General features: G+C 44.9%; 1 protein-coding gene across 2 annotated transcripts in view; it reads left to right on the top strand.

The window, feature by feature from the left end:
* CRAMP1 (cramped chromatin regulator homolog 1) overlaps positions 1-14,071 on the top strand; it is a 167,607-nt gene that overhangs the window by 15,615 nt on the left and 137,921 nt on the right. For both annotated transcript variants that reach the window (XM_063934661.1, XM_063934660.1), the window contains exon 3: positions 11,640-11,830. In XM_063934661.1, the coding sequence (XP_063790731.1) occupies positions 11,640-11,830 (191 nt within the window). The remainder of the gene's footprint in view (positions 1-11,639; positions 11,831-14,071) is intronic.

Raw genomic sequence — 14,071 nt, 5'->3', positions numbered from 1 at the left:
TTGCTGTCTAAAAGCACTGCTGTCGAATTTCCAAACTTGAATTGAATATGCTTTGGTCGAATTGCAGCACTTGTATCATTGCAGAAAAGTCAAATTTGCAAAAATTCGAATTTCAAAAAGTCGAATTTTGAAAGTCCGTTTTTTGGTCGGAAAGCACTGAATTGCATAGGCAAATTTTTTTTTTGGTCGAAAATGACCCGAAATTCGACAATTTCGGGAATTCGACCGCAATTGCATATACCCCATAAAGGTATGTGTGTTTTGTTTATTGTATCATGCCCTGATGAAAATGTTGACTGAATAACACTGAAACGTCGGCCTACTAGAGCCGTCTTGTGTTTTTTTGCCGTGAGTGCCGCCAGACCATCTATCTACATGTGTGGGGAAGGAGTGCCATTTGACTTCTTGTTTTTTTTAAATATATGTATGTTTAATATATGTAATATTTGCAGGTCCCCAGCCAAACTTTTCAATGTGTTGGTTAAATCTCTCTCTTAGTCGGTCGTTTCACTAAGGTCATAGCATCCTGTTTTCAGTCTTCATCTCTTGCTCATCTGTGATGTCCGAATTTATTATTTTTTTTTCTTTCGAAGACAAACAGATCATGGGAATGCTCGCAGCAGTAGAAAGTATTTCAGTAGACGTATTAATCTTGTGAAATGCAGTGACCGGTCCAACTTCTGAAAACCAATGCAGAGGAATAACAATGTCTTCACTCATAGCAACTGGACACACTTTCATTTTTTCATTGTGCTAGTTAAAGAAAAAAGTTTATACTTTCCAGTGCACAATTTTGTGTGTGTGTGTAAAACTACGACAAGATTGAGAGAGACAGTTTTGGGAATTGCACATAGCGTGGCACGTTGGAACAGGTGACTGGTCTAGGCTGGGTCTTGAATAGATTACATGTATGCATAGGAGCAGTTGATTATTAATACTCCTCCACCTCTGATGACACACTCTCTCATATCCCCATGTTTGTGTTGTGTACTCCTAATCTGACATCACATTATAGCACTTAGAATAACGTTTGACATAGTATCCTGGGAAGATTATGATGACCCCCTCCCCTTTCCCATGATGTGTAATAGTGTTATATGGAAGACCCTTAAAGAAAGGAAATGACACTAGTTCTTCTTTTGTCCCTGGATATTGAGTAATCTTTTAATAAGGCCCTGGATATAAGGCCTTACATGTATTCTCCCTCCAGGTATGCCCTTTAAACCCATTGCTCTTTCTTAGAACCGTTGGCTCAGGGTTGCCAAACGCATTAATATGTCCAGTTGTCCACGTGTTTCAGTGTGCTGTTGTACTTTGGTGAAGAATCTAGATCAGCCTGTCCATCTGTTAAGGGCCCCATACACTACAACGATAATGCCCGATTTCATCCAATTTCGACCTTTCGGGCCGATTAAATCGGATGAAAAGTGGCAAATCGGATGTGTTTTACATCCGATCCGATGCGTGGTCCCGTGAGCATCGTATCGGAGCCACTAGGTCGTAAGTGCTACACTTGTGATATCTGATCCTGCAGGCATGGCTGGGATCGCATACGATACATCATATGCAAAAGGATGGCATACAATGTATCTTATGTGATCCTGCCTCACGGGAAGCTGCCGGGCGGTTCAAGGGAAATCGCTTCTGACTTTAGCCTCCGACATGTCGCTGTAGTGTATGGGGCCCTTTAGGCTTTCATAGTATTGCCACTTATCAGTAGTGATGGCACTCTGCCATACCTTCTCATTAATAGCATTAAATATTCCCTTGTTGGGGAATGATTTGTGTTCTCTTTCTGCAGCATGGGGGCACAGATGGTGGGTTATGTGTCGTTGTCCCCCCTCAGTGCATGGTATATGGACACAGGACCTTGCACCCTATGTTCATCAGTCTTTTTGAGAGGCAGAAGAATGGATTTGGTGCCTTCTCTGTCATACCCCTTATACCTTATACACTGCCAACCCAGGTGACTGGACACAGCTTGAAACCCTGTTTACACTGCAGGGTGGACCCAGGTTATTGCTGGGGCATCCCTCTGCCAAGTGCCAGTGCACCATCTCTCCATAGATTTGTAACGGGACCTGGGTCACTCGTTTACACTGCCCCGTTACTTGGGTCTTTCTGGTGTCTAACCCTCCTTATTACCTGGTTTGGTTTCCCAGGTCACTGGGTTCAGGTTATTTTTCAGGGACGCTGTTACACCGAGCCTCCACCTGGGTTGACCCAGCAATAACCCGGTTTATTGTGTCAGTGTAAAAGCGGCGTTACTCTCTGGATTCCAGCAGCAAGTCGGTGAGCCTATTTTGTGATGCGGTGCATGTCTCCATTCTGCTAATGGCGCACTTGACCTGGGGGTGGTTACAAAATCCCAGCAGTTGGAATCCTGACACATTACGCTAAGTATTTTTACCCTATCCCAAACATCCCCGGTTCCGGAATGAATGGTCGACCATGTTATGGTCGACAGTCATTAGGTCAACCACTATTGGTCAACATGGACAAATGGTCAACATATGAAAATGGTCGACACATGAAATGTAGACACATGAAAAAATCGACATGAGGTTTTTTTTAAAAACTTTTTTGGTGTCGTTTTCTGCGTAAAGTGACGGGGAACCCCAATTAGTGCACCGCGTCCCCTCGCATGGCTCTCCATGCTTCGGGCAAGGTGCTTCGCTCCACTACCGCTGTGCTCGGTAAAGATTACGGTTTCCAATCGTAGTCCACGTGGATCGTAAAGTATGGAAAAGTTCCCCAAAAGAAAAAAATTAAGAAAAACTCATGTCGACCTTTTCACGTGTCGACCTTAACATGACTGTCGACCATAACATGGTCGACCATCAAAACGGATACCAACCTCCCCCACCCCGGCAGCCTAACCCTCCTATTGGTCCTTAAACCTAATCCCGACCCCGGTACTTACCTCCGGGTTGTGTCGGGATTATGCTCTGTTCTTCTTTGCATATTTTTTCATGAGTTGTAGGACTTGGATCGTTTTGTCAAATATCAGTTCAACAATAAAAATAAGCTTTTACTACCTCCTAATTACCTCAAAGTTCCATAACACCTTTAGGTTAATTTGTAGGTATTTGGCTGAATCTCATGTCATACAACAGCTGTAAATCTAGCAATTCTACATACAGTATACATATTTATTGCTCTCTCTACTATCCTAAATCCTAAGAAGAATCAGCCGCTTCTATCTGTACTTGATACAAAAAATGAAATAATGACTTGCGCCCTAGCTGCAGCTTGATATACGTCCAAAAGAACACCACTTCTTTCTAAATACAATAATACACTGGTGGGCGATCTCCAAGCGCTGCTATATAGATCTGGAATTCTTGTGTTTGAGAACCCTCAAAAAAAGCAGAGTACAACAATATTTATGAGGGAATCTCCGGATTTGGCCGTTCACTTGTAGTACAGGTTGAGTATCCCATATCCAAATATTCCGAAATACGGAATATTCCGAAATACGGACTTTTTTGAGTAAGACTGAGATAGTGAAACCTTTGTTTTTTGATGGCTCAATGTACACAAACTTTGTTTTATACACAAAGTTATTAAAAATATTGTATTAAATGACCTTCAGGCTGTGTGTATAAGGTGTATATGAAACATAAATGAATTGTGTGAATGTAGACACACTTTGTTTAATGTACAAAGTTATAAAAAATATTGGCTAAAATGACCTTCAGGCTGTGTGTATATGGTGTATATGAAACATAAATGCATTCTGTGCTTAGACTTTGGTCCCATCACAATGATATCTCATTATGGTATGCAGTTATTCCAAAATACGGAAAAATCCGATATCCAAAATACCTCTGGTCCCAAGCATTTTGGATAATGGATACTCAACCTGTATCACCAACGACTGATCTTTGTTAATTACCCTATGTTCCCACAAAGGTTTCTTTCACACACTCTTCAATTCAAGGCACTGTGACATCACCATCTATGACCTACAAATCATTAGAACCAAGCTTACCTTAATGATAAGCCCTATGTGCATCCAAAGGTATCTTTAATGGTTCCTCCTTCGCTGGAATCCTCTATCAATCCTGTGTGTGTATATACAGCCTCCCAACAACTCATTAAAAAAACTCCATCAGTCCTTTTTTTTTTTTTTTTTTTTTTGAATAGATTATATATATATATATATATATATATATATATATATATATATATATATATATATATATATATATATATATATATATATATATATATAAAACAATAGTTTCTCTTTAATTTCCACAATCCGCTTAAAAGAGATTAAAATGCCATACAGAAATAGAAGTACCCAATTTGTAAACAGGCAGAACCACTTCCACCCCTAAGATGGAATGGGGGGTTAGGTACAAACCACTACTGATGCCGATGTTAAAGCCAATCAAGCAGGTGTCCAAATAAGTGGTTGGTTCAAGCCTGGGGTCTTCTGATATAAACACCAACGCGTTTCGGATATCAATCCTTCCTCAGGGTGTACTTGATGTCTGTATGGTGGTAATTGGAGTCCCCATGTTTTGTTACTTGATAAAACTTAAGGCCCATACACACTTGCCGATAAAATGAGCGACATCGCTCATTTCCCCCCTCTCTGAGCGACATCGCTCATTTTATAGGCAAGTGTGTATGTCGCCAGCGACGACCGATGCGCGGCCCTGCGAGTCGGCAACGATCGTCACTGTCGGCAGTGCATGCATGCAGGATTTGGACTGTCGTCCAGGACCTGCATGCATGGCTGGCGGAGACGTAACGTCACTAAGCGATATGAGCGGTCATATCGCTCAGTGTGTACAGTCGGCCGCCGACCGGCCGGGCTGGGAGGGGAAACATTAGACGACGTCGCTCATAGAGCGACATCGTCTAATGTGTTTGGACCTTAAGATGAATTATGTGTTAAAATGATACAATAAATACCATTCTAGCAGAGTAAGATCCCCACGTCATTTACTATCTCCTGGATTACACCAAAACTCTAAAATATATCCATTTAGTAACATTTTAAACTTCTAACCAGTTTACATCGCTAATGGACTTTGCTTTCAGACCAGTTTTTCAGGCATTGAGCATTGTACATTTTATTCAGCATTTTTCATTAAATATGTTACTATGTATGTATGTATTTGTGCAGAGGGGATTTTTATGTCAATTTTTTTTTCAGTGTTTACCTTTTTTGTATATTGGAGATCATTCAGTTAAGGTAGTGGGTAGACATCCACTGAAAAAGCGTAAACAGTTGTTTCTTTTTTGTAATGACGGAGTTGACATTGCAGCTGCATATAAACGATGTGTTTATTGCACAAAGTTGTTCTTGCACAACCCGGGCGCTGAGTGACATGCTGTGAGGAGGTGGTTGCCGGAGCTGATTGTGTGTGTTCACGATGTTAGATTTTCAGTCTAAAAATACTCACTGACTTCATTCTGCTGTCCCACTGTTCTGCTTTGGTACACGTTAATAGCACTCGTGGGAGCTTTCCTCCTGGTGCACAATTCTGTATTAGGATGCTGCCTCCTTAGACCGATCGTCTTGTCAAGTGCTGTGCCTTTTAGCGAGTACACCCAGCTAGAAATGGTTTCTTATACATAACATACATTACATATTCACCTTCTGAGTTAACATATTGGGCAAGATGCAATGGCTTCAGAGTTTGCCGGAGGTGTGGGATGCCGTCCGAACTGGGATGTTTTTATAAAGCGGCACTCTTATATGTGGCAGATCTTGTATACCCAGACAGGTCATACATGTCTGCATTATGACAATTAGCCCTGGTTAAATAGATAACGCTGTGTGGGGGCAACACAGTGTTTACTTTCTCTATCGTCCTAAGTGGATGCTGGGGTTCCTGAAAGGACCATGGGGAATAGCGGCTCCGCAGGAGACAGGGCACAAAAAAGTAAAGCTTTTACCAGATCAGGTGGTGTGCACTGGCTCCTCCCCCCATGACCCTCCTCCAGACTCCAGTTAGATTTTGTGCCCGAACGAGAAGGGTGCAATCTAGGTGGCTCTCCTAAAGAGCTGCTTAGAGAAAGTTTAGCTTAGGTTTTTTACTTTACAGTGAGTCCTGCTGGCAACAGGATCACTGCAACGAGGGACTTAGGGGAGAAGTAGTGAACTCACCTGCGTGCAGAGTGGATTTGCTGCTTGGCTACTGGACACTAGCTCCAGAGGGACGATCACAGGTACAGCCTGGATGGTCACCGGAGCCGCGCCGCCGGCCCCCTTGCAGACGCTGAAGAGAGAAGAGGTCCAAAATCGGCGGCTGAAGACTCCTGAGTCTTCATAAAGGTAGCGCACAGCACTGCAGCTGTGCGCCATTTTCCTCTCAGCACACTTCACACAACAGTCACTGAGGGTGCAGAGCGCTGGGGGGGGCGCTCTGAGAGGCAAATAAAAACCTTATTAGAGGCAAAAAATACCTCACATATAGCCCACAGAGGCTATATGGAGATATTTAACCCCTGCCTAACTTCAAAAATAGCGGGAGACGAGGCCGCCGAAAAAGGGGCGGGGCCTATCTCCTCAGCACACAGCGCCATTTTCTCTCACAGAAAAGCTGGAGAGAAGGCTCCCAGGCTCTCCCCTGCACTGCACTACAGAAACAGGGTTAAAACAGAGAGGGGGGGCACTGATTTTGGCGATATTGTATATATATAAAAGATGCTATAAGGGAGAAACACTTATATAAGGTTGTCCCTATATAATTATAGCGTTTTTGGTGTGTGCTGGCAGACTCTCCCTCTGTCTCCCCAAAGGGCTAGTGGGTCCTGTCCTCTGTCAGAGCATTCCCGGTGTGTGTGCTGTGTGTCGGTACGTGTGTGTCGACATGTATGAGGACGATGTTGGTGAGGAGGCGGAGAAATTGCCTGTAATGGTGATGTCACTCTCTAGGGAGTCGACACCGGAATGGATGGCTTATTTAGAGAATTACGTGAGAATGTCAACACGCTGCAAGGTCGGTTGACGACATGAGACGGCCGACAATCTATTAGGACCGGTCCAGGCGTCTCAGAAACACCGTCAGGGGTTTTAAAAACGCCCATTTACCTCAGTCGGTCGACACAGACACAGACACGGACACTGAATACAGTGTCGACGGTGAATAAACAAACGTATTTCTCATTAGGGCCACACGTTAAGGGCAATGAAGGAGGTGTTACGTGTTTCTGATACTACAAGTACCACAAGAAAGGGTATTATGTGGGAGTGAAAAAACTACCTGTAGTTTTTCCTGAATCAGATAAAATAAAATGAAGTGTGTGATGATGCGTAGGGTTACCCCGATAGCAAATATTGGCGTTATACCCTTTCCCGCCAGAAATTAGGGTACGTTGGGAAACACCCCTTAGGGTGATAAGGCGCTCACACGCTTATCAAGTGGCGTTACCGTCTCCAGATACGGCCGCCCTCAAGGAGCCAGCTGATAGGAAGCTGGAAAAATATCCTAAAAAGTATATACACACATACGGTGGTTATACTGCGACCAGCGATCGCCATCAACCTGGAGATGCAGTGCTGGGTTGGCTTGGTCGGATTCCCTGACTGAAAATATTTTATTCATGTAGAGCATTTAATAGGATGCATTCTATATATATGTATGTGAGATGCACAGAGGGATATTTGCTCTCTGGCATCAAGATAAGTGCGTTGTCCATATCTCCCAGAAGATGTCAGGGACACGACAGTGGTCAGGTGATACAGATCCCATACGGCAGATGGAAGTATTGCTGTATAAAGGGAAGGAGTTATTTGGGGGTCGGTCCATCGGACCTGGGGACCACAGCAACAGCTGGGAAATCCAACCTTTTTTACCCCAAGTTACATCTCAGCTAAAAAAGACACCGTCTTTTCAGCCTCAATCTTTCCTTTCCCATGAGGGCATGCAGGCAAAAGGCCAGTCATATCTGCCCAGACATAGAGGTAAGGGAAGTAGACTGCAGCAGGCAGCCCTTTCCCAGGAAAAGAAGCCCTCCACCGCGTCTGCCAAGTCCTCAGCATGACGCTGGGGCCGTGCAAGCGGACTCAAGGTGGGGGGGTAGTCTCAAGAGTCTCAGGGCGCAGTGGGATCACTCGCAAGTTGACCCCTAGATCGTACGAGTATTATCCCAGGGGTAAAGATTGGAGAGTCGAGACATCTTCTCCTCGCAGCTTCCTGAAGTCTGCTTTACCAACGGCTCCCTCCGACAGGGAGGCAGCATTGGAAACAATTCACAAGCTGTATATCCAGCAGGTGATAATCAAAGTACCCCTCCTACGACAAGGAAAAGGGTATTATTTTTCCACACTATATTGTGGTACTGAAGCCAGACGGCTTGGTGACACATAGTCTAAATCTAAAATGTTTTGAACACTTACATAAAAGGTTCAAATCGAGATAAAGTCACTCAGAGCAGTGATAGCGAACCGGAAAAAAGGGGACTATATGGTGTCCCTGGACATCAAGGATTACCTCCATGTCCAAAATTTGTCCTTCTCATCAAGGGTACCTCTGGTTCGTGGTACAGAACTGTCAATATCAGTTTCAGACGATGCCGTTTGAATTATCCACGGCACCCCGGGCCTTTTTACCAAGGTAATGGCCGAAAAGATGTTTCTTCAAAGAAAAAAGGCATCTAAATTATCCCTTACTTGCACGACCTAAAAAGGGCAAGTTCCAGAGAACAGTTGGAGGTCGGAAGAGCACTATCTAAAGTAGTTCTTCGACGGCACGACTGGATTCTAAATATTCCAAGAATCGCAGCTGTTTTCCGACGATACGTCTGCTGTTCCTAGGGATGATTCTGGACACGGTTCAGAAAAAGGTTTTTCTTCCCGAGGAAAAAGCCAAGGAGTTATCCGACCTGTCAGGAACCTCCTAAAACCAGGAAAGGTGTCTGTACATCAATGCACAAGAGTCCTGGGAAAAATGGTGGCTTTTTACGAAGCAATTCCATTCGGCAGATTCCATGCAAGAATTTTCCAAAGGGATCTGTTGGACAAATGGTCAGGGTCGCATCCTCAGATGCACCTGCGAATAACCCTGTCGCCAAGGACAAGGGTATATCTTCTGTGGTGGTTGCAAAAGGCTCATCTATTGGAGGGCCGCAGATTCGGCATACAGGATTTGATCCTGGTGACCACGGACGCCAGCCTGAGAGGTTGGGGAGCAGTCACACAAGGAAGAAACTTCCAGGGGGTATGGACGAACCTGGAAAAGTCTATTCACATAAACATTCTGGTACTAAGAGCAATCTAAAATGCTCTAAGCCAGGCGGAACCACTCCTGCAAGGAAAACCGGTGTTGATTCAGTCGGACAACATCACGGCGGTCGCCCATGTAAACAGACAGGGCGGCACAAGAAGCAGGAGTGCAATGGCAGAAGCTGCCAAGATTCTTCGCTGGGCGGAGAATCACGTAATAGCACTGTCAGCAGTGTTCTTCCCGGGCGTGGACAACTGGGAAGCAGACTTCCTCAGCAGACACGATATACACCCGGGAGAGGGGGGTCTTCATCCAGAAGTCTTCCACATGCTAATAAACTGTTGGGAAAGACCAATGGTAGACATGATGGCGTCTCGCCTCAACAAGAAACTGGACAAGTATTGCGCCAGGTCAAGAGATCCACAGGCAATAGCTGTGGACGCACTGGTAACACCTTGGGTGTACAAATCAGTATATGTGTTTCCTCCTCTGCCTCTCATACCAAAGGTATTGAAGATTATACGGTGAGGAGGAGTAAGAAATACTAGTGGCTCCGGATTGGCCAAGAAGGACTTGGTACCCGGAACTTCAAGAGTTGGTCACGGACGACCCGTGCCCTCTACTTCTGAGAAGGGACCTGCTACAACAGGGTCCCTGTCTCTTTCAAGACTTACCGCGGCTGCGTTTGACGGCATGGCGGTTGAACGCCAGATCCTAAAAGGGAAAGGCATTCCAGAAGAAGTCATTCCTACCTTGATTAAGGCAAGGAAGGAAGTCACCGCGAAACATTATCACCGCATTTGGCGAAAATATGTCGCGTGGTGCGAGGATCGGAGTGTTCCGACGGAGGAATTTCAACTGGGTCGTTTCCTACATTTCCTACAATCAGGATTGTCTAGGGGTCTCAAATTGAGATCTATTAAGGTTCAAATTTCGGCCCTGTCAATATTCTTCCAAAAAGAATTGGCCTCAGTTCCTGAGGTACAGACTTTTGTTAAAGGAGTACTGCATATACAGCCTCCTGTGGTGCCTCCGGTGGCACCGTGGGATCTAAATGTAGTTTTAGATTTCCTCAAATCCCATTGGTTTGAACCATTGAAAAAGGTGGATTTTAAATATCTCACATGGAAAGTGACTATGTTACTGGCCCTGGCTTCCGCCAGGAGAGTATCTGAATTGGCGGCTTTATCTTATAAAAGCCCTTATCTAATCTTCCATTCGGATAGGGCAGAACTGAGGACTCGTCCGCATTTTCTCCCTAAGGTGGTATCAGCGTTTCACCTGAACCAACCTATTGTGGTGCCTGCGGCCACTGGCGACTTGGAGGACTCCAAGTTGTTGGACGTTGTCAGAGCCTTAAAAATATACATTTCAAGGACGGCTGAAGTCAGAAAATCTGACTCGCTGTTGATACTATATGCACCCAACAAGTTGGGTGCCCCTGCTTCTAAGCAGACGATTGCTCGTTGGATTTGTAACACAATTCAACTTGCTCATTCTGTGGCAGGCCTGCCACAGCCTAAATCTGTTAAGGCCCATTCCACAAGGAAGGTGGGCTCATCTTGGGCGGCTGCCCGAGGGGTCTCGGCATTACAATTCTGCCGAGCAGCTACGTGGTCGGGGGAAAACACGTTTGTAAAATTCTACAAATTTGATACCCTGGCAAAAGAGGACTTGGAATTCTCTCATTCGGTGCTGCAGAGTCATCCGCACTCTCCCGCCCGTTTGGGAGCTTTGGTATAATCCCCATGGTCCTTTCAGGAACCCCAGCATCCACTTAGGACGATAGAGAAAATAAGAATTTACTTACCGATAATTCTATTTCTCGGAGTCCGTAGTGGATGCTGGGCGCCCATCCCAAGTGCGGATTATCTGCAATACTGTACATAGTTATTGTTAACAAATTCGGGTTATATTGTTAAGGAGCCATCTTTAAGAGGCTCTTTCTGTTATCATACTGTTAACTGGGTTTAGATCACAAGTTGTACGGTGTGATTGGTGTGGCTGGTATGAGTCTTACCCGGGATTCAAATTGCCTCCCTTATTGTGTACGCTCGTCCGGGCACAGTACCTAACTGGAGTCTGGAGGAGGGTCATGGGGGGAGGAGCCAGTGCACACCACCTGATCTGGTAAAAGCTTTACTTTTTTGTGCCCTGTCTCCTGCGGAGCCGCTATTCCCCATGGTCCTTTCAGGAACCCCAGCATCCACTACGGACTCCGAGAAATAGAATTATCGGTAAGTAAATTCTTATTTTTAACATGACCTAAAGTACTGGGTTTTGCTGCGTAAATCCTGGCAGCGATGCAAAAAGTCCAGTTTGGGCACTTTTCTGCTTGCGACCATAGGAGGCTGCGAGCAGAACGGGCAAGAGTGCCGGCGGTGCCCTAACTGCAAAAAAATTGGATAGCCCCGTAGATGTCCATACCATTTATTTTTTTGTTTTCAGCGCTGGACAATGCCACCCCGACCTCGCCAAGCTGCTCCACAGGATTGGCACCCAGTACTGCAAAAGCACCTGGCCGCAACGTAGCTCCCTCTGCTGGAGAGAAGGATGAGGGCAGTAAGAAGAAGGTGCGGAGGCAATGGGAATCCTGGAGCACAGAAGACAAAAATACCTTCTTTGAGGCGCTCTATGAAGTGAGTACAGTTTCCAGGACTATGTAGTTTGAGTGGGCCTTTGATCACTCTACTGCTTTTTCTTGGGTCTTAAAATTGCGTATTTGTTTAATTGTACATTTCTCCGGCAGGGTCCACAGGATAACAATGGGATATGATGAAGCGACAGAGTATTTGCACCAATCGGTCAAAGCTTTTCTGGCCTCCCAGCATGCAACGGGCCCGTACATATATCCCCGCCTCCTTGCTCAGGCAAATCAGTTTTTTGTTTGGTGCGGCAGGAGCTGGACCATGGTCAGAGGGCTGCTGGTTTTTAGCAACCCTAAGCTTTCTTATTTTATTTTTATAGTCTTACTATTTTTTTCTTGAGTGATCTTTCTAAAAATCTTATACGTACTTTAGAAAGAGTCGCTCCAACATCTCTTTGCCGGGTTGTGACAACGCTTAACCTTGAGTACAGTGCTGTTTCGGCAGGCATCTGTGTCGGATATACTAGCAGGTCCAGCAGATGTTACCAGGCTGTGGCTGGAGCACGGGGAGAAGGTAAGGCATCGGTTCCGCTTAGTAGGGGAATACGGACACAGCCGCACTGTTTAGGGAGGAGACTACCAAACAATCGCTGCCGCGGCTGCCGCCACTGGTGCACCAGAGCTAGGCCTTAGTGATAAGAGGCTCCAGGAATAGTATGAGGCCGCAATCCCTAGGGTTGATGTCAGCAGTGGGGAGTCAGATGCTCTCCTGGTCGCCCCTCCCCCTGGTTCATGACCAGTTTCCTCCGAGTCCCCCGTCATGAACTGTTTCCCGCTTCTGTCTCAGACGCTGTACACGAAGGGGACCCAGTTGCAGCATAGGCAGCTGTGTGACTGGTGCGTCGGTGTTCACTGAGTGTCTGTGTTCACTATAGGTTCATGGAGCGGCAGTGTACACTAGTAGCGTCTGGATCCACTCAACGTTCGCTAACGTATTGATCGGTCCAGGAAACGAGGTGAGTTTCCTTGTATCCCACTCTACTGAGTATGGGTAATACAGCACAAAGTCTCTATCTACCCATTTTGAGTACAAATAGTTAGATAAGTGCCTATTGCATATGAGTCTGTTTACTGTTTCTTTCGCAATTGCATCTGAATACGTTATATCTGTTTAAACATGATGCAGTAATATTTTCTCCTATATACTTAAAATGTAGTTGATGATATGTTCATATTGCTTATTATACTAATATATAACATGTGACTGACTGCTAGAGTGATTGCTGACTTTACTATATTTCTGTCAGTTTGTTTATTCCGATCCTCAGTGCTGGTCCTTGGGTAGGGTCAGATTGTATGTCACTTTAAGAAGTTTAAAGTGATTACAGTCACAAATTGTGTAGTACACTGTGGAAGTGTTGATTATTTATCATGTCCAAGAGCGGCAAAGGTGAGGAAGGTACACTCACAGCAACACCAACACTCATATCATGTTTGTCTTGCAAAGCTATGTTCTCCTCTCAGGATCTGGTTCAGGATTGTTTGTGTGCAAATTGTTTTAGGTTTCACCAGGGGTTAATGAAAAATACAAGGCAGATTCATGTGCAGATGGATCCACCTTGGGCTATGTTTGCACAGACTTTATCTAGTATAGCTGAACGGATAATTCCTCCAACTCCTGTACCAGGGATAGGTTACACTATTAACCCTTACATGCAGCTCCCTATCTATGGTGTAATACATCCAGCAGCAGCCTCTCAAAAGAAACAAGCTGATAAGACGGTGGTAAGTAAATCTTCACCCGCACAGGCTACACTTTTGAGATGAGGATTCATCGGAAGATGAAAGCTCAATAAATTCTACTTCGGCATACGAGGAGGAGGAAGGTCTCAGCCCAGTGGATATAGCTGAGTGAATTAAAGCAATGAAAGCCATTCTATCCTTAGAGGATTCAGCAGAGCCTGTGTTAAAAACCAAGGCACATGTGTTTTAAATGTCCCAAAACAGTTAAGACTGAGTTTCCAGGGTCAGATCAGCTGACGGAAATTATGGAAGAGTATTGGGCTACGCCCAATAAGAAGTTTAGAATTCCTAAGAAATGGAATTCCAATTATCCTCTTCCAGCTGGGGATTGTTTAAAAAGGGAGGTGGCTCCTAAAGTAGATACGCATGTAATTCGATTAGTGTGAAAATCTACATTACCTTTGCTTTCATCCTCATTAAATGATGTCACGGATAGGAAAGTGGATGGTTTTCTAAAAACAATTTTTTCCCTGTCTGGGGCAATCATAAG

The sequence above is a fragment of the Pseudophryne corroboree genome, chromosome 7 (assembly GCF_028390025.1).
Source record: "Pseudophryne corroboree isolate aPseCor3 chromosome 7, aPseCor3.hap2, whole genome shotgun sequence".
NCBI lineage: Eukaryota > Metazoa > Chordata > Amphibia > Anura > Myobatrachidae > Pseudophryne > Pseudophryne corroboree.
Note: the sequence above shows the minus strand (reverse complement) of the source record. Positions and strands in the feature narration are given on the sequence as shown.